Genomic DNA, 21,323 nt, shown 5'->3' with positions numbered 1-21,323 from the left:
GCCATATTTGGGGTCGGGAAGGAATTTTCCTCCAGGGCAGATTGGCAGAGGCCCTGGAGGTTTTTCGCCTTCCTCTGCAGCGTGGGGCATGGGTCGCTTGCTGGTGGAATCTCTGCAGCTTGAGGACTTTAAACCACAATTTGAAGCCTTCAGTAACTCGGACATAGGTTAGGGGTTGTATATAAGTGGATGGGTAGGGTACTGTGGCCTGCTTTGTGCAGGAGGTAAGACTAGATGATCATATTGGTCCCTTCTGACCTATGAGTCTATGAGAATATATGCCACAGGGCTAACAGAGGCTTAGACTCCTGGATGGACACTGCACCCAGGATGGCCGTTTGGAACTTTGGGGGTTTGAATTTGTAGGATCGCTGGCTGGCTCCTGGAGACAGGGAGCAGGATCACAGAGCAGGTCAGAGAGCTAGACTGACCATGAAGGGAAGCACTGCGAGGCTCTGATAAGACTAGGCTTTCCCTCCTAGTCCCTGAGTAAGAAGTAGAAGGGTTACTGAAAGCTATTGTTATGGTGAAATTATGTTTAATCTGGTTAAATAAAAGTTGAGTAGTTTTTCCAACCCAGAAGTCAGTGGCATAGTCAATCAGTGGATTTTGAAGAGATATGCAGGGCCCTTGAAATAGGGTTAAGAGAAGCAGCCGGGATTGCCCAATATTTACAGGCGAGTGTTCCGAGGGGTAGAAATGCTGTTTTAGCAACCCAGAGACACTCCGTGTTGAACAAAGTGTGTGCCAGGGAAGGATAGGTCATGTGACATCTGTTAAATTGTACCTCCTCGAGGGTGAAGTGGCTTTTTTTTTTTTTTTTTAGTTCTGTAGTGGTAACAGAATATTTTCTTTGCTATTTTCTCTAATGATGGAAGCAGATCAGACTGAATTCCAATTCCCAGTCAAGCTCTAACTTATCATTAAGGCTCTAGACTGCAATTCAAAGCAAGACATATCTTTACACTTGCTTAAAAATACTAAAAATTAAAAGTGTGCTCATAGTAAGCTAGCATACAGTTCTGACACTGTCCTTAATACCTAATGGTTATGCATACAAATAGACAATTCTTGCTGACCCACACCCAGAGAACCTTAAATTAGTGATATCTGTGTTGTGCTCTTCTTTGGATATCATGGTTTTAAGCAGGAAAGGTGACAGGAAGAAATATGTGGCTTCTGCTTTTATGTATTCCAAGCTTAAAAAACAGTTAGATAGTTAAAACTGTAAATATTTTATTAGTTTACAACATTTATTTCTTAAAAGCAAAAAATGTCTGTAGCACTTAATTATTTCTAGACTTTCTGGCATTTAAGATAGCTGAAGTAGCCGAGATAGTCATATACAGTCAATGCCATAAAAATGTCTCTGTCCTAAACCCTGCTTCTTTTAATATTCTCCCTCTCTGTTACAAACAGTTACCATTTAGCAACCTAAATATTAATTATTGTATAAATGAACTGCATTACTATGGTCAACTGTTCTGATATTTTCTGCACCTGTAATACCATCTTAAATGCAGATATAGGATAATCTCAGGCCTCTTGTTCAGATGGACTTTGAGTCTTTCTGTTGAAGTTGGGCATGGAAAAATTGCCATGAAACTGGAGAGGAGGGAGGAGACCAGGCAGAATAGCAATAGAAGAGGCCCCTGTGCACTTCCTGCGTGATACAAAGACAAGCTTTATTTCAGTTCTGAATAGTTGGTTGAAGAGGGAGTGTTCAGAGGCAGAACAGAGTGATTGGAGCAAGGGGACTTGGCTCAGCATTTCCTGCTCCTCAGGTGCCCTAACCATTGTACTATAGAGTCATTCACACTTTCATGGATCAAGTAACCAGGGACACCCATGAAGCAGTGGAGGGGATATGTTTCATCACCATCCTAACTCCACACAGAGCCTGTTTCCTTGGAGTCAGCATGGGAACGGTGAAATTCACCCTTAGCGTTACTGGATTAGCTGAAGGAACTTTTTAAGGAGACATACTATAACGGATCCTAAAAGATAAGAAATGAACTAATTAGCCTTAGTAGGTAACTTTATCTGTAATCTGTTGACACCGTTACATTCATACACAAGTATTGAACATATAGCTTGATGTCTAGGACTGCATTGTGGATTAAACTTTGGACTGGGGATTTTAGTTCCAAATTGGGTCTCGCAGCTCTACTTTTCAAGGGTCAGAGTTTATTTGATCTAGATACAGCATTCTTAGACTTAGTGATTTTAAGCAGATTGTTTTTGTTTTTTTTTATTGGTAGATAAGAGAAAAAGAGAATCAGCAGCAACTATTTCTGTGCAGACCTTAGGTATCTAAATTTCCCTCTAGATATTGTGTTGGAGGTGTGTTTTCTAGGTAAAATGCATTTACAAACTCTTTCAACACACAAACCAATGGATGTTTAATTTGGACTGTGACAAGTACCATATGTAATTAGAAAGCTGTATGCTGAAAACAATCATAAGTCTTGTGGGTCAGAATTATATTTTTCTAATGTGCAAGATGAATTTTCACATTTCTTATTAATTAAATGTATGACCTATAAGTGCTGTAGAATATTTACATAACTTAGTACCTTTTCCAACTGTAACTTCCATGCTTAGGTTTTTAATATTTAGGCCATATATCAGGCCTGCACAACATGCGGTCCACAGAGGCTCACCGTGTGGCCCGCGACGGGGAATCAAAGGGCTCTGAGCTGCCCGCAGCGGTGGGGAGCCCTGAGCCCTTTAAATCTCAGCCGCGTCCGGGATTCAAAGGGCTCTGGGCTGCCTGCAGCCACGAGGAGCTCAGAGCCCTTTAAATCTCAGCCACGTCCAGGATTCAAAGGGATCTGGGCTGCCGGCAGCAGTGGGGAGCCCAGAGCCCTTTTGAATCCCGGCCCACGGCTGGGATTTAAAGGCTCTGGGCTGCCCGCAGCCACCGGGGACCCCTGAGCCCTTTAAATCTCAGCCGCTGCCGGGATTCAAAGGGCTCTGGGCCGCCCGTGGCGGCGGGAATCTCTGCGGGCAGCCCAGAGCCCTTTGAATCCCAGCCGCAGCTCCAGCGGATGGGCTGGGGCTGGGATTTAAAGGGCTCGGGCTCCCCTCAGCGGCAGGAGCTCGGTCCCTTTAAATCCCTGCCCCAGCCCCGCAAAGCTCCGGTTCCCCCCAGCCGCAGGAGCCCCAGGCCCTTTAATTTGCATCTGACGGCTCCCAGCCACCTCTTCAGCTGGGAGCCCCTGGTTGATTTAAAATCAAGTATCACCTCTCCACCCCAACCTTCCTTTTTGGCCCACAGCTGTTTTGGTGGGGCAGCACTGGGGAAGGACAGTTTGTTTTTGCAAGGCTGGGTGGTGCTGGGGCGGGTGTTTCCGCGGGCTGGGAACTCCCGGGGGGGGTCTGCGGGGCTGGGGGGTTTCAGCCCTCAGCTATTTTCTTTGGAGTAATGTGGCCCTCGCTGCTTTACAAGTTATGCAGGCCTGCCACATATTTTGTGTAAGGAATTATTCACGGTAGCAACCTTAAATGTAAATTTACTTCCAGTACAGGGTGTTTTTTGAGTTTGCATGTTTTTGGTTGCGGGGTGGGTGGAAGTTCTTTGGCTGTAAAATCCCCTCTCTCCTTGAAAGACCTGGTGTTCTCTAACCAAAGGTCAGAACTGATCAGGTCTCTCTAGCACAGCTGCTCAATTACCATACCAGCATTAAAGGGAGCTGCTAGGTACTGATCAGGCAAGGATGGAAATGCAGAGATCTTAATGTTAGGGAGTAATCTGTTAGAGAAAAGACTGGAAAAGGAATGAAAGAGGGAACAAAACTAGAGGGAATAATTAAAAAGTGAAGCCATACCCAGAAAAATCATAGCATTCCTGTTGCCATACAGGAGGAAGGAGAGTTGCCTCACCTTCCAAAATATAAATATTAAAGCCCAACAGAAGTTTCTTCTTTGAATTTCACAGGTGGAGGTGGAGGAGAAGAGAGAAACGAGGTAGAAGGTCTCTGCATAAAATTAGGTTCTTCATTTATGGTTGTCTCTAAGTAGGGAAAGTTAATCCACCTACTTTGTCTGTATATATTCACACTCTTTGGACTTGTGCCTTTGGTGCTGCTTTGATTGATAGCACTATTCACGTGAAGCCTAAGGTTGAGACCCTAGAGCCAAAAGCATGGCTCATTTTCTTCTTGCCTCTAGCTGGGTGAAGGTCAGAACCTTGATGTCAGCAGTTAACTCTAGCTCTGTTCCATTTGGAGTTTCTTACTGGGTTACTGGTTCTCTGCTTTTGCTCAGTTATTTTTGTTGCCATCCAATAAACTTTTTTTCCTAAACATCAAGAGATACACAATGTGGCATGGTAAGATGTCACTTATTGACCAATATTCCCAGTACTTAAAGTTCCTGAGTAAAGGTCACTCCCAGATGCCTACTGATCACTAAACATACATACTGGTTTTCATCAGTAGATTTCAAAGTATTATCCCCATTTTTCAGATGAGAGGGACAGTGAGGTGCAGAGTGACATGAAGTGACATGCCAGGATCACCTAGTCAGTGACAGACCTGAGAATAGAACCAGATATGCAAACTTTCAGTCCTGTGCCATATTCACACTGTTTTCACCCTTAGTCTTGTTGAGCCTTACCCTAGGAACTCTCACATGTGGTGAGATTCCAAACTCTATCTCTTGAAGAAATCAGTGAGGCTTTGTTCAGGGGCCCACCCATGTGGAGCTCATTAGAGGGTTAGGGCCTTAGTTATTACTTGCTCAGGGAGAGCTGTGGAGGATTAAAATTTTGCATACAAACTTACCTGAAGCTCAGTTCAAACAGTGTGTTGTTCTTTTGCCTTGCAATTAAGTATAATACCCAGTTCAGAAGAGCAGTCATGCAGTTAAACTAGTTCTCATCCTTATTTCCTTTGGTGGCTGCTGCTAGTTAAGTTTACCAAGAGTGGGGCTCTGTACTGTCAATACCCAAAGGATAATGAAAGGTCACTCCTCTCAGAAACTGTAGTTCTTCAAATTGATTGCCTGTATAGCTCCATTCCTGCTTTTACAGAGATCCTATTACAAGCTCTAGGTAAGTGGAAGGAAATGAGGGACACTAATGCTGTGGTCCTTTTTTATGCCCTCAAGTGCTAACATTCAGTTCTGTATGGAATCACAATAGTTACTGCTTTCTAGAGCGTTTTGAACTGACACTTGGGCCACATCTACAGTTACTGTTAATAACTTTTTGTTCTGGCACATTGTAGGTTTTCGTTAGTTCTTGATTTGGTAAAAAACAAAACATCTTTGGTCCTTCTTCTTCAAGCACAGAGTAACTCCTCTCACCTCTGTGACCTTAATTTAGGTTCCTTATAGCCTCAATTTAGCAAGGTACTTCAAGCACATGTTTAGGCTGATTGAAGTCAGTGGGCTACTTACCTTCTGAAGGTATGCACATAATTCATTACCTTGCTGAACCAGAGCCCATATCTGTGTTTAACCATAGGTGATGGACCAATTTTTATAGAAGGGTGTTGCTGATGGACACCTTGTATTTGAGGCTTCTTATTACTACTTCAAGCCAGGGGGTGCAGTAGCACCCCTACTTCCAGCACCACTGTGTGTAACATCACTTTTTAACATTAAGTAATTTATTGAGAGACTGTTTTCCACAGAGCAGCAATTAATTAGAAAACTTCTTACTTGATTGTTACATTTCCCACATTAAAATTTTTTTTAAACTATTCACTGTATATTTGAGAGTTTGTTTTGATTTGGAGCCACACAATTAGTCACAGCAGTTACACGGCTCCCACTGTGTACGCACATGCATAACTGACTTCTCTTCTTTAGATAATGTAAAAGGCATTAAAATGATATAATAATTCATCTTGAATATTTATATGTAACTTTTAACCAACTGTAAGATTCCACAACTGCTTTAATCAGCTGTTTTACAGTGGTGATTTGACTTACAGTTCTTGGAAATTCCAAATGATTCGAAATTTTCGTAGGGAGAATGAGCCAAAATTTTAATGTCTAAAATCAGTCACAATTGGAATAGCTTTTATGGTTATGTCTTCTCTAATTCATGTACGATCATACAGTCATTTAAATTGGAAAGGATGACTAATAGGTTACCTAATTATTTTCCTGCATCACATGTGGAGATAGAATTTTATTATCCCTGATAAAATGATATTGTATACAATTTTTAATATCTCATGTGAAGGAGATTCCTCACCTCCCCGGTAGCTTGTTTTGCTTTCTTGAATGGTTTGGTGGCATATAAACATCTTCTGAATATGTAACCTAAAATTTTATTGCTGCACCTTTTAATCTGTTCATCATACTTTGATTTTACTGACTAATGAAAATACCTCTCTCTTCTGTATTGCATCCTTTCTTATTTTTAAGAAATACTGTTCTATACAGTCTTTCCTGATTTAATGTGCCTAGTCTGCCTCACCTTCTAGGTTTTATTTTTTAGATCTTATTATTATTGAGTTTATTTCTTTTGAAATCTGCCTCTCTCATTTGTCTGTTCTTTTGGAGCCCCCAGCTGAATCCTTTGTTCTAAATGGGGTATACAAAGTGTTGAGTAGAGCAGAATTATCTTGCTTGTTTAAGTTGTGAGGTCCTTCTACTTAGGCAATATCTTCCATCTATATTTGAGTCTGATTATTACTTTTGAGCCACTTCATATTTCTCTGAATTGTAACTTGTTGATTTCATCCTATTTCTCTAAAGGTTATGCTAAATTTTATGCTATAGTTAGTGTCTCCCAGCGTCAAATCATCCACAGATATGACTAGTATAATCTGTATTCCACGCTCCAAGTTTCTTGTAGAAAAAATTAATGATTTTGGATCTAGAACTCCTGCAGAACCCCCTTGGCAGCTCCAGTTAACCCACATCTCATTTCCCTAGGAGACTGTCAACTGAAATCATATCAAATATCCTGCTGGTATCAAGATACAAGTTTACTACTGCATATCCATATTTTATTCATTAAGGTTGAAGGGAAGACACGGTTTTAGATTGGTTTTATTCTTATAGATTTGTTTTATAATTCTCTCTTCTGCATGAATTTGGTATTAGAATAGTAAGGCTGAGTTGGCACTTTTCTTTCTCTGAAAATGATAATTCAAGCCGTTTTTTAGCATCTGAAATTCATCTCCCTGCTAATAACTATTTCTTAAGAAATTCTTGAAAACTATTTACACATCTTACTCTGTGTTTACAGAAATATGTTTTCTGATCTTACATCTAATTTCTTAACATATTAAAAAATTCTCTGCAACAAAAAGCAAGAAATGATATTGTCTTGTTTAAGAAATGTGAAAATAGCCGATATCTATATGGATGTACTCAACGTTGTCCAACTACAGTATATCCACCAGAAAAAATAGTAAAGCAATGTACAGCTAATGAGTGGAAATGGAGTATAAAACCAAAATTCAGTAATCCTCAAAATACCACGTGAACTGAACATAAGGCAATAAGTTGATTTTAACCAAAAGAAAAGTAAATCTTACGTAGAGCGGTGATTCTCAGCCTTTTCAGGTTGATAACTCCTTATTCAAAGCCAAATATTCACAACTCCCTTTAATTTACTATAAATGTAAAAATCAAATCAACAGCAAAAAATGATAAATTGATCCATCTACAAAATTTGTGTGTATGTGTTTCTAGAGGTTGACAGAATACCTGACCTTGATGGGTAAAGAGATGTGGGAAATCAGATTATTTTTGCTTCAGGCTGGTTTCTTCTTCTTCTTCTTCTTCCTTTTTTTTTTTTTTTTTTTATTTTTAGCCAAGTAATGCCTAGCAATCCCACAGTTACCATCATGACGCCAACATTGGCCCTACTCTATTCCCTTTTTCTCCACCGGATCTTGACCTACCAGCTGANCTCCCAGCCACCTCTTCAGCTGGGAGCCCCTGGTTGATTTAAAATCAAGTATCACCTCTCCACCCCAACCTTCCTTTTTGGCCCACAGCTGTTTTGGTGGGGCAGCACTGGGGAAGGACAGTTTGTTTTTGCAAGGCTGGGTGGTGCTGGGGCGGGTGTTTCCGCGGGCTGGGAACTCCCGGGGGGGGTCTGCGGGGCTGGGGGGTTTCAGCCCTCAGCTATTTTCTTTGGAGTAATGTGGCCCTCGCTGCTTTACAAGTTATGCAGGCCTGCCACATATTTTGTGTAAGGAATTATTCACGGTAGCAACCTTAAATGTAAATTTACTTCCAGTACAGGGTGTTTTTTGAGTTTGCATGTTTTTGGTTGCGGGGTGGGTGGAAGTTCTTTGGCTGTAAAATCCCCTCTCTCCTTGAAAGACCTGGTGTTCTCTAACCAAAGGTCAGAACTGATCAGGTCTCTCTAGCACAGCTGCTCAATTACCATACCAGCATTAAAGGGAGCTGCTAGGTACTGATCAGGCAAGGATGGAAATGCAGAGATCTTAATGTTAGGGAGTAATCTGTTAGAGAAAAGACTGGAAAAGGAATGAAAGAGGGAACAAAACTAGAGGGAATAATTAAAAAGTGAAGCCATACCCAGAAAAATCATAGCATTCCTGTTGCCATACAGGAGGAAGGAGAGTTGCCTCACCTTCCAAAATATAAATATTAAAGCCCAACAGAAGTTTCTTCTTTGAATTTCACAGGTGGAGGTGGAGGAGAAGAGAGAAACGAGGTAGAAGGTCTCTGCATAAAATTAGGTTCTTCATTTATGGTTGTCTCTAAGTAGGGAAAGTTAATCCACCTACTTTGTCTGTATATATTCACACTCTTTGGACTTGTGCCTTTGGTGCTGCTTTGATTGATAGCACTATTCACGTGAAGCCTAAGGTTGAGACCCTAGAGCCAAAAGCATGGCTCATTTTCTTCTTGCCTCTAGCTGGGTGAAGGTCAGAACCTTGATGTCAGCAGTTAACTCTAGCTCTGTTCCATTTGGAGTTTCTTACTGGGTTACTGGTTCTCTGCTTTTGCTCAGTTATTTTTGTTGCCATCCAATAAACTTTTTTTCCTAAACATCAAGAGATACACAATGTGGCATGGTAAGATGTCACTTATTGACCAATATTCCCAGTACTTAAAGTTCCTGAGTAAAGGTCACTCCCAGATGCCTACTGATCACTAAACATACATACTGGTTTTCATCAGTAGATTTCAAAGTATTATCCCCATTTTTCAGATGAGAGGGACAGTGAGGTGCAGAGTGACATGAAGTGACATGCCAGGATCACCTAGTCAGTGACAGACCTGAGAATAGAACCAGATATGCAAACTTTCAGTCCTGTGCCATATTCACACTGTTTTCACCCTTAGTCTTGTTGAGCCTTACCCTAGGAACTCTCACATGTGGTGAGATTCCAAACTCTATCTCTTGAAGAAATCAGTGAGGCTTTGTTCAGGGGCCCACCCATGTGGAGCTCATTAGAGGGTTAGGGCCTTAGTTATTACTTGCTCAGGGAGAGCTGTGGAGGATTAAAATTTTGCATACAAACTTACCTGAAGCTCAGTTCAAACAGTGTGTTGTTCTTTTGCCTTGCAATTAAGTATAATACCCAGTTCAGAAGAGCAGTCATGCAGTTAAACTAGTTCTCATCCTTATTTCCTTTGGTGGCTGCTGCTAGTTAAGTTTACCAAGAGTGGGGCTCTGTACTGTCAATACCCAAAGGATAATGAAAGGTCACTCCTCTCAGAAACTGTAGTTCTTCAAATTGATTGCCTGTATAGCTCCATTCCTGCTTTTACAGAGATCCTATTACAAGCTCTAGGTAAGTGGAAGGAAATGAGGGACACTAATGCTGTGGTCCTTTTTTATGCCCTCAAGTGCTAACATTCAGTTCTGTATGGAATCACAATAGTTACTGCTTTCTAGAGCGTTTTGAACTGACACTTGGGCCACATCTACAGTTACTGTTAATAACTTTTTGTTCTGGCACATTGTAGGTTTTCGTTAGTTCTTGATTTGGTAAAAAACAAAACATCTTTGGTCCTTCTTCTTCAAGCACAGAGTAACTCCTCTCACCTCTGTGACCTTAATTTAGGTTCCTTATAGCCTCAATTTAGCAAGGTACTTCAAGCACATGTTTAGGCTGATTGAAGTCAGTGGGCTACTTACCTTCTGAAGGTATGCACATAATTCATTACCTTGCTGAACCAGAGCCCATATCTGTGTTTAACCATAGGTGATGGACCAATTTTTATAGAAGGGTGTTGCTGATGGACACCTTGTATTTGAGGCTTCTTATTACTACTTCAAGCCAGGGGGTGCAGTAGCACCCCTACTTCCAGCACCACTGTGTGTAACATCACTTTTTAACATTAAGTAATTTATTGAGAGACTGTTTTCCACAGAGCAGCAATTAATTAGAAAACTTCTTACTTGATTGTTACATTTCCCACATTAAAATTTTTTTTAAACTATTCACTGTATATTTGAGAGTTTGTTTTGATTTGGAGCCACACAATTAGTCACAGCAGTTACACGGCTCCCACTGTGTACGCACATGCATAACTGACTTCTCTTCTTTAGATAATGTAAAAGGCATTAAAATGATATAATAATTCATCTTGAATATTTATATGTAACTTTTAACCAACTGTAAGATTCCACAACTGCTTTAATCAGCTGTTTTACAGTGGTGATTTGACTTACAGTTCTTGGAAATTCCAAATGATTCGAAATTTTCGTAGGGAGAATGAGCCAAAATTTTAATGTCTAAAATCAGTCACAATTGGAATAGCTTTTATGGTTATGTCTTCTCTAATTCATGTACGATCATACAGTCATTTAAATTGGAAAGGATGACTAATAGGTTACCTAATTATTTTCCTGCATCACATGTGGAGATAGAATTTTATTATCCCTGATAAAATGATATTGTATACAATTTTTAATATCTCATGTGAAGGAGATTCCTCACCTCCCCGGTAGCTTGTTTTGCTTTCTTGAATGGTTTGGTGGCATATAAACATCTTCTGAATATGTAACCTAAAATTTTATTGCTGCACCTTTTAATCTGTTCATCATACTTTGATTTTACTGACTAATGAAAATACCTCTCTCTTCTGTATTGCATCCTTTCTTATTTTTAAGAAATACTGTTCTATACAGTCTTTCCTGATTTAATGTGCCTAGTCTGCCTCACCTTCTAGGTTTTATTTTTTAGATCTTATTATTATTGAGTTTATTTCTTTTGAAATCTGCCTCTCTCATTTGTCTGTTCTTTTGGAGCCCCCAGCTGAATCCTTTGTTCTAAATGGGGTATACAAAGTGTTGAGTAGAGCAGAATTATCTTGCTTGTTTAAGTTGTGAGGTCCTTCTACTTAGGCAATATCTTCCATCTATATTTGAGTCTGATTATTACTTTTGAGCCACTTCATATTTCTCTGAATTGTAACTTGTTGATTTCATCCTATTTCTCTAAAGGTTATGCTAAATTTTATGCTATAGTTAGTGTCTCCCAGCGTCAAATCATCCACAGATATGACTAGTATAATCTGTATTCCACGCTCCAAGTTTCTTGTAGAAAAAATTAATGATTTTGGATCTAGAACTCCTGCAGAACCCCCTTGGCAGCTCCAGTTAACCCACATCTCATTTCCCTAGGAGACTGTCAACTGAAATCATATCAAATATCCTGCTGGTATCAAGATACAAGTTTACTACTGCATATCCATATTTTATTCATTAAGGTTGAAGGGAAGACACGGTTTTAGATTGGTTTTATTCTTATAGATTTGTTTTATAATTCTCTCTTCTGCATGAATTTGGTATTAGAATAGTAAGGCTGAGTTGGCACTTTTCTTTCTCTGAAAATGATAATTCAAGCCGTTTTTTAGCATCTGAAATTCATCTCCCTGCTAATAACTATTTCTTAAGAAATTCTTGAAAACTATTTACACATCTTACTCTGTGTTTACAGAAATATGTTTTCTGATCTTACATCTAATTTCTTAACATATTAAAAAATTCTCTGCAACAAAAAGCAAGAAATGATATTGTCTTGTTTAAGAAATGTGAAAATAGCCGATATCTATATGGATGTACTCAACGTTGTCCAACTACAGTATATCCACCAGAAAAAATAGTAAAGCAATGTACAGCTAATGAGTGGAAATGGAGTATAAAACCAAAATTCAGTAATCCTCAAAATACCACGTGAACTGAACATAAGGCAATAAGTTGATTTTAACCAAAAGAAAAGTAAATCTTACGTAGAGCGGTGATTCTCAGCCTTTTCAGGTTGATAACTCCTTATTCAAAGCCAAATATTCACAACTCCCTTTAATTTACTATAAATGTAAAAATCAAATCAACAGCAAAAAATGATAAATTGATCCATCTACAAAATTTGTGTGTATGTGTTTCTAGAGGTTGACAGAATACCTGACCTTGATGGGTAAAGAGATGTGGGAAATCAGATTATTTTTGCTTCAGGCTGGTTTCTTCTTCTTCTTCTTCTTTTTTTTTTTTTTTTTTTTTTTTTTTTAAGTGAAGTAATGCCTAGCAATCCCACAGTTACCATCATGACGCCAACATTGGCCCTACTCTATTCCCTTTTTCTCCACCGGATCTTGACCTACCAGCTGAGAAACACTGACATTGAGCAGCAGTATAAACATTCAAATTAAAACATTCATAATTTTAAAATATGAATTGAAAATGCAAACATTTCTGACTACTTATTTTTCTGTTAGTAAATTTCCCAGAATATTTTGTACTGAAAGGTCTATTTCCAGAAAAATCAGTACTACTACAGTACTCAGCCAGAAAGGTTCTATTTTAACCTCCTCTATGTGCTGAAATAATTATCCCTCTCTCTGTGGTGCTTAAATTATTTTAAAATGACCTTCAGTACTGAGAGAGTAAAGATTGTACAGAGGTCATGCTGGGCTTTGTTCATATCTCATTGTAAACAGATAGTGATTTTAATTTTGTTTCTGTACAGAAGTTTGAAGGAAGTTTAGGCTAAATCCTGGTTCTACTGAAGTCAGCAGGACCAGGATCTGATCTGTAATAAATAACCATGTTGCTCTACTGTTACCCTCTGCTGTGTATGATGCTTTATTTCATTTACCCTGTGGCAAAGTAGCAGATGTATCTGGCAACTTTTTTTTTAAATGAGGTCGTTTTTAATTGTCGTGTAGATCTTTCATTTCTAGCTATCACACTTTCATAATGTGAAAACACATCAATGTTGAGTGTCCAACTGAGTTATCCTTTCAAAAATTTAAGATTGGGGACTCTTACTAATTTGAAATGTGTTGCTAATATAACATGGTAGCTTTTTTATTTGAAATGTATCAATATTATGCTGGTTTTACTGGTTTTATATCTTGGTATTTAATTTTTTACACAATGTACAAATTAAGAGCTAATTTTAACACTTCCCCTCAATCTTAATTCAGCCTGTCAGCTCATTTATAAAGTACAGCAGTACTTTTTAAGGGAGCAAACTAGCATTCTTTCCTCCTTAAAAATTCTTGGTATCATGAGGGTTCTCTTTCCCCATCTAAACAATACCCAAGCAGCATTATGTGGTACTGATATCCCATCATTTTTTCCATTGTTTACAATACCTGACTCCAGCACACTGATAATGACATCCTGTGAGACCTGTTTCAGTCCATACCATTGAGCTTTAACATGCCTTAAAGGTGACACGGACTTAGTTAATCTCGACTCATTTTTGATGAACTAAAAGTATACAGAGTGAAGCCCTTACATTAATACACATTCATATACTAGACAACCTTTCACAGTTTTCATAAGTATATTTAAAATATAAATCCTTGGCTCCATTATGGGCTGCAGAGTTGTCTGTCTTTATATTAAATAATTGTGACTCGGTCAAAATACTATGTATACCATGTTTCAGTTGAAACACATTCTTATAGACAATTTATAAGCCAAAAGAATGCTAACACTCTCACAATGTTAATGGACCCTACAGAAGCTGTAAATGTTTGTAAATTAACTTTCTAAATCATAATGTGTAGCCTTTGGAGGGGATGCATTATATTTTGAATGTGTCATGGAACAAATTTCCTGCTTGTGTAAAAGAACAGTAACCTATGAGAAATAAGTATTGGTTTTATTCAGTTCCTAGCGGATAGAATGTCCACATAACCACTTAGGGTCCTTGTTAGTAGTCTCAGAGGCGGGGGGGGGGGGGGGGGACACAAAGAATGAACCATTGCCTATCCTGCAGGTAGTCCCTTTGGGTTAGTTAGAACAGTGGTTCTCAACCTGCGACCCAATCAGCACACAACTGCAGCCCATGTAACATCCTCAGAGCTATACAGGTAGTATTGGATGCGTCCCACAATGGTAAATAGGTTGAGAACCACTGAGTTAGACATTCACTGACCAGAACGTGTGCATATCAACCTGAGATTGGAATGCTATCTTACAACATACACTGATCCACTCTACTATTTGAAAAATGTACATCAATATTTTTAAAAATGAAGAAAATAATGACTTACTCTAAATGAAACTTGGCAATAGGTGACACTCCAGAATTTTATTTTTGCAACTTGCCTGGCTGCTGCTGTTCTCTTCCATTGTAACAGTTGCAGCACCTTCTAACCTAGCATTTGTAGAGCCCATGGCTGTACCATCAACTGCACTGATGTCTTTGGGACAAGTTCTGAAGGTCTGAAAGAGCCACCAAAAACCTAAGGATATGCAGGGGCAATAGACAAGCTTGCACTTGTGCTGTCACATTGGAACCTTTCATGAGCATTGAATTCACATGACATTTATTTTTCTAAAGAGTCTGGAAATGAGGCCAGGAAAAAAATCTTTATCCTTTACAATAGTGGTTTTCCACCTGTGCTCCCCATACTCTAAGATTTCCAAAGGGGTCCACACCTTCATTTGAAATTTGTTAGGGGTCTGCAAATGAAAAAAGATTGAAAACCACTGCTTTACAATAAGACAATAATTTTCTTTCAATCCCATTTCCCTCCCCAACCCCACACAATTACTTATTTCTTCATCCAGTTTGGCAATGCTCCTAATGACAAAATTGCTAAAGCACGTTTAATTGAGGCTGTCTGCCTCCCAAATACTAGCAAACAATCCTCCTGGATTTCCTGTTTCATTATTGCATAGATGAGTAATGGCTCTGTAAATAATGTCCTGTCATTTGTTTCTTCTACTAAATAAGTTGCATACACCGTGTCTTAATGAGATGTAAGGAATTCACTGATGTCCTAAGGCAGTTTTAAAAGATTTGGTAGGGAAAAGGTTGGAAATATACCAAAGAAATAGGCTTTTGCTTTGCAAAACAAGAAGTGCCTTCCTCTGTTACAGAAATCCAAATTTGCCTGCTGCATCCATCAAAGCTGTTCATTCAGTGAAGGTCAAAGGTTCTGTTGTTGGTGCACCAGCTGATCGTCTGTAAGCTGTATCGCTGAGCATAACAAAGTGCTGTGCATTGCTGATGTGCGTCACAGGACCCTGGGTTTTTGCACAGGGATTAGTCAGGCTGTATTTGGAAACGCCCTCAACTGCACCTTGTGCTGCTATATTAGTGTTTCCCAAGCAAGAAGAATTTTCTTTCACTCCTTCAGCTGCTCCGGCAAACCCCTCCGGTAAGTGTGTGCAATTCATGTAAACAGAAATGGCACTGTCTTCTGCCTGCATTTTGTAAGCGAGTATTATCAATTGTGTGTTACTTATGCATGCTTATTCTAACAGCTTAATACATTCTCTAAAAAATCAATGCCTGATAGTGTAGACTTCAAAATAGCATTAAGGGAATAAAAAATGGTTGATCTAGTTATTTAGTAGATTAACCTCTTATGTGGAGAGGAATATGTAAAATGTGCATTGGTATCACTTAAAATATGGGTAATTTCAGATTGGTCTAAATATCCACTGTGAGTGTCCTTGCCTTTATGTATATTCAGCAAAAAAAAAAAAATATTTCCCCCCCAAAAAATCAGATAACATAGCAGACCATTTCTTTAAGAGGTTTACTTGGTTTTTGTTGGCAGCCTGTATGCAAGCCCTGCATCTCTGGACGTTGCTTACCACCTATGCTGTTGCAGTAGGACAAAATCAAGGACAGAAGAATCAAGAGTGCCCTAAGCTCAACGCACAGGTACTCTCTTTTTAAAAGCATGAGAAAAAGTGCTGTCAGTCAATTGTCCAAGAATAACCTCTTAAAACATGCATTTCTTCCAAAAATGTCCAAGTCAGAGTCCAGTGCAGCAGTAAGCACTGAATTTTGTAGCAAATCAGTCTTCTAAATGAAATTCTGAAATGGGAGGAAACACTTTTGACTAATTTCTTGGAAATTCAAATTTCCGTTTTCTTTATTTCTTCTATTTTTTATTAAAGTACATATTCCAATACTTAGGATGCTTGGGTCTTAAATAAAAACTTCTCCCACTCTCATTATGTTACCCTTTTTAGGATTCTAGTACTGTTGCAAAAATATGCTATAAACAAATTAGCATAATCAGTGCTTTGCTGTCTGACTGTTATCATTGCAAAGATCAACTTTTTTTTCCTTTTTGATCAGCAGTCTAAGACTATGGCTTAGTAAAGCTTACTAGTCACCAAAACGTTACTTGCCATAGTATGTGAGGTATCTTACTTCAAAATCATACATATATATTTTAACTACACTCTCTTGTTTTCACCATACACACTTCAATTCCAATTTGGCTTTTTGCAGCTAGTAACTTTCAAACTTTAGAAGTTAGAAACTGAGGCTTTATGCCTTCTGAAAGTTGCAATCTTAAGTTAACAGATACAGCACTGTTTTCTTGCTTTAGCACATTTCAAAATAATGTCCCTGCAATCATATCAAATGTGAAAAGGAGGTTGGGAGAAACTAGATGAAAGTAATCAAAGTAGTGTGGGGGTTTTACTTCAGATTTCATGAAACAATTACTGTAGATCATCAGGAAAATGAGATTCCCAACTTTTAGGTGGCATTAACCATGGTTTCCAAAATATCGAGTTTTAAAACTGTCACTGGACCTTTCTCTGTCTTTTTGGTACTGATACATAAGAGTATATGATAGTGAGTCCCAAGGATATTTTTAATTCCCTGAATAAATCTCATCACATAGTAATTTTTAAAGTACTAGTTTGCTTTTGCAAGTTGAGCTCTGTGAGAGCTGCTTTTGGCTTTTAAAATGTTACTGGAAGTCACCACCACAGCATAAAAATGAAATTTGCAGTTAACTTTTTGTCATCACAACTCTGTTGAATTCATTTTCAGCTTCCTTGTTCAGAAAGAATCAAAGTAGATTTTCTTTTTTCCTCTGAATTAAAAGTTGCTGTTAATGGATTTAGAATCTGGAAGGTTGCTTAGTTTTGTTGAGGCTTAAATTGTATCACACAATTCTGAAAACAAATATGACAGCAGTTAAAATTCATGAGATTAGTAACATGAATACACAGTAAAACAACTAATTCTTATCTGCTTACCTGATTTAATTCTTGTCCAAGATCTTAACATTTTTGGTGGCCATATGGTTGCCTTAGTTTTATTATAGGTTTACAAAGCGAATGCATACCAGCTTGCATCTCTCAACAAATTTTAGTAAGAAAACAGCTAATTTCTAAGGCTCTGGACAAAGAGTACTGCCCACATAGAAATAGACCTTACTCCATAAAACAACTTGTGTACAATTCTCCAGTTGTCTTCTATTTTTATCATTATACCATCTGAGAGAGGAGGGAGGGTTCTAACAGCTCTTCTTTATGAGAAACATTCATAACAGATTAGTCTTGGCAAAACAAGCAAGAACTTTATATATACCAAGTAGTATAGGGTTACAAGGCTATCAGTTTAAAAATACACTGCCCGTTTTTCCATGGCCTCATTCAAGCTATCTCCAGAACAGTGGTTTTTATAACCCTGATTAGGAATCTTGGACTAGCTGATAATGAAAATCTGAGTTTATGACTAATCTTGTTCAGGATGTTCACCTAGATCTAATTGTGGAGTCACTTCTATGTCTCCATACAATTAATACTGAAAGTAATTTTCCATTTTAAGTCAGATTTTGAGCTTCTCTCACTTACAGATAATAACATTTTTAGAAAAACCTCCTTCAGTCTGAAATATCCCCTGGTTAGTCAATGGCCAAATGGGATTTGTTTGGAAAGCCTGAAATAAATCTGAAAAGCTGTTTTTGAGTTGTAGGGCTTAAAAGAAATTGACGCTTTTCACTCTCTCCACACTCTGTCCCCCAACCTAACTCTCTTAACACACAAAAAGTATATGGTCTGTAAAGTTCAAATAGTTTGTTTAGCTAGGCCTCAGTGAGAACATGTGCACACAACGCACATTGATAATGCTTTAATATATTTAATTAATTATCCAAAGTGGAGTTCCTTAATGTTGCGGACACTGAATTCCCCCCTGGGGATTATATATCTGTCATTGACATTGCAGTTGTTAAGATTCACTTTGTCTAAATCTTTCATTTAGTTTTTTAAACAGCTAGGTGTAGCCTACCTCGTGAAGATAGCCTTCAAAAGGTAAACTGACCACCAGTGTTGTCTCTGAGTGACCTATCCAGTAACAAGATCTTGGTCTATGCTCATCCCAAAACTCCAGCAAAAGATTGAGGGAGATCTGCTGTGGAATTTTCATCCGCTCTTCCCCCTTAAAATTCATACATTCCCCTCAGATACCTGCTGCTCTTAGCTTCAGTGTCTGTCAGTAACCCTCCCCCAAAATATGGACCAATGCAGCAAACCCTGCTCCTTCTCCTTCCACCAAAAAGATGTAGCTTCATTTAGAGGGAAGAGAAGGATAAGTCTCTTGCAGGTACTCTTTGAACACTTCGGAGATTCTGAAAGACATGCCTCGGTGCTCCCTAGAGAAGTGGGTTGGTGGGGAAACAATTTCTTACCTTCTCTGCCCAGGCCACTCTCAGTGCTTTAGGTTCAGCCAGAGAGGTGCTGCATATTCGTTTCAAAAGTATGAATTGTAATTGCAAGTCTCATTTAAAACAGATGCTAAAATACTAGTCTATTACCCAGATGCATTATTCCCACAAGTTGTAAGGCCATAGCAACATTTACTGCCAGGAGAAATGTCTTGATTTTATACAACACTTCAGCAAAATCAAAATCCTTTTTATGATTGCCAGTGGTGCAGAAAAGGTCTTTAACCAAGTATAATATTAGTATATACCAAGTATAACAGTCTATTGTGTTTGAGGCCTTAACTAAATGTGGCCTAGAAGGACAATGTCAAAATCAGGAAATTGCACAGTCCCACAGATATTTACGTTTCTTAGTGGAAAACTACCACCACTTTTTGTTTTCTCAGGACACAAAATAGGGATGTGTCTGACTCTGTTGTTCCGATAATTATAATAGAGTGTTGTATTTTTAAAGCAGAAAAAGGAATTGGTGAAGGAAACTGACAATCATGCGTGGAGGATGATTTACCGGGATATTTACTTATCCTGTGTATTCGATTCCCAAACTAGTAGATTTGAACCAATTTTTGATAAAATTGGATCACTCCCAGTTACAAGCAAAACCTAAATAAGCCAGAGGCACTTGTGCAGAGGATTGTACCCTAATGATTTTTTTTACCCTTTTATGTAGGCCCAAACAGGATCAATATCTGGGAATATAAATTCCCAATAAATCAAAACTAGTCAAATTTAACATTCTCCCTACTATAACAGTCAAACAGCCTAGATGGATGAACACATCACTAATATTGTCAGGTTGGCACTACTTACAATGAATTTTATCACTCATCTCCTGGATCAGCCCTCTAGATTTCCCTGTATTTTTAAGAACTTCATAACAAACACACACACACTCTCCCTCTTTCTCTCTTTCCCTAAATCTTGAATTAACTGCTGCCAGTTTTTTAATTAGATTTTATAATGTAACAAACAGCTGTCACTAGAAGCACTGTTTCTATTTGTTGCTTTTCAGGCAGATTGGAGTCTATTTTTAAGCCTACACTTGGTCTCATTGGCTTCAATGGAACCAGCGTTTTGTCCTTCAAATTTAGTATGAACTTTGTGATCAGATCTAATTTTAGTTTCTCTCTCTCTACCCCTCTCTACCAGGGTAATGTATGTTATTTATATACAATAGTAATGATGAAAAAACCAGGAATAATATATATAAATACCTGGGACATTATGTAAAAACAAACAAACAGAAGATCAGGAGCATCATGCTCCATAAATTAAACATTAAATAAACTTAAAGCTCTCTCATTAAATAATTCTCTCACTACATACCCATGTGTGAGATACAGATCTCAAGTACTGAATGGTCCTGCAAGTTGTTACCCTTATTCTCAGAACTTGTCTCCATATCTTCTTTATACAAGTTGTCTTCTACCATGGCTCTATAGGGCTGAAGGTTTTCTGAATCTGCACTGTCAATTAGAGCTCATTCATCAACACGTAGGCTGACACACAATCTATCTCAGCAATGTCAGAATTGCCTTTCAACACCATCACCTTCTTTTACACGCAAAGATAACTGTATCTTGATGGGCTACTGTAGTAACTTCTGCATATCCTCTTTAGAATGTTCTAGGGCTGTGGATCTTCATTCACATCTTTATTATAAGTGTTTAATAGGAGTGCCCAGCTGACTACTTCCGTAAAACTTACTTTAAACTTCATATATTTCTAATCCTTTTGATGTCCCCGGTTTCTTACGATCTTCATTGTTTTCTAGGCTTTCTATTTAGACAAGGTGACAAAAACTGAACGCAGGATTGAAGATGGTGATGTACCATCAATTATAGAATTGCCCATCAGTGTTCTCTGTTTCTTGGTACACCTTATTTTTCCAACCAACCAACGTCAGACTTTTTGATGGGCCTGTATATATTAAGCTAACTCCTAGAGCGTTCCTAAGTGGTTACAGTTAATTCAGAATTTCTGTGTTCACGTGACTTTTTTATGGGCTTTACCTTGCACTCCTATGTTAGTTCATTTCTGTCTGTCTTCTGAATTCCTCCCAACTTGGATCCTCTTATCTACTCCGGCTATGAAAAACGTGATCACAAATGCAGCAAAAAACAATAAGCTCCATAGTCGGGAGCATGAGGGGGAGGTACTGAAGTATTAGTCATACATACTTTTCTCTATAGTACCTAATAGGAAGCTAGTGATCGCTTATAAAAAAGTAGTGCACTTAAAATGTACTAAAAGGACACACAAAACTAAAGTAATTCCATGGTCAACATATATTAGTCAAAATTTAATAGCTTGTTGTATTCTTATTTGTAATTAAATTATCACTTATTATGTATGTGATTAGTTCACTGCTTTTTCATAAGTAGAGACGTTGGTTTCAACTATTTAAAGATCTAACATAACAC

The 21,323-nt window shown here is 38.4% G+C and overlaps 1 protein-coding gene across 4 annotated transcripts in view; it reads left to right on the top strand.

The window, feature by feature from the left end:
- NT5C3A (5'-nucleotidase, cytosolic IIIA) overlaps positions 1-21,323 on the top strand; it is a 46,865-nt gene that overhangs the window by 8,693 nt on the left and 16,849 nt on the right. Inside the window, exons 1-2 of one of the 4 annotated variants that reach the window (XM_075062585.1) lie at positions 15,320-15,576; positions 15,982-16,088. The exons of 1 other annotated variant lie outside the window; for it this stretch is intronic. In XM_075062585.1, the coding sequence (XP_074918686.1) occupies positions 15,426-15,576; positions 15,982-16,088 (258 nt within the window). In that variant the 5' untranslated portion in view covers positions 15,320-15,425. Of the gene's footprint in view, positions 1-15,319; positions 15,577-15,981; positions 16,089-21,323 lie in introns of those variants that run through there. 2 more of the 4 variants (XM_032778851.2, XM_032778859.2) reach the window with 2 other exon arrangements.

The sequence above is a fragment of the Chelonoidis abingdonii genome, chromosome 2, assembly GCF_003597395.2.
Source record: "Chelonoidis abingdonii isolate Lonesome George chromosome 2, CheloAbing_2.0, whole genome shotgun sequence".
In the NCBI taxonomy this organism is placed as follows: domain Eukaryota; kingdom Metazoa; phylum Chordata; order Testudines; family Testudinidae; genus Chelonoidis; species Chelonoidis abingdonii.
This window is presented reverse-complemented; position numbering and strand designations above follow the sequence as displayed.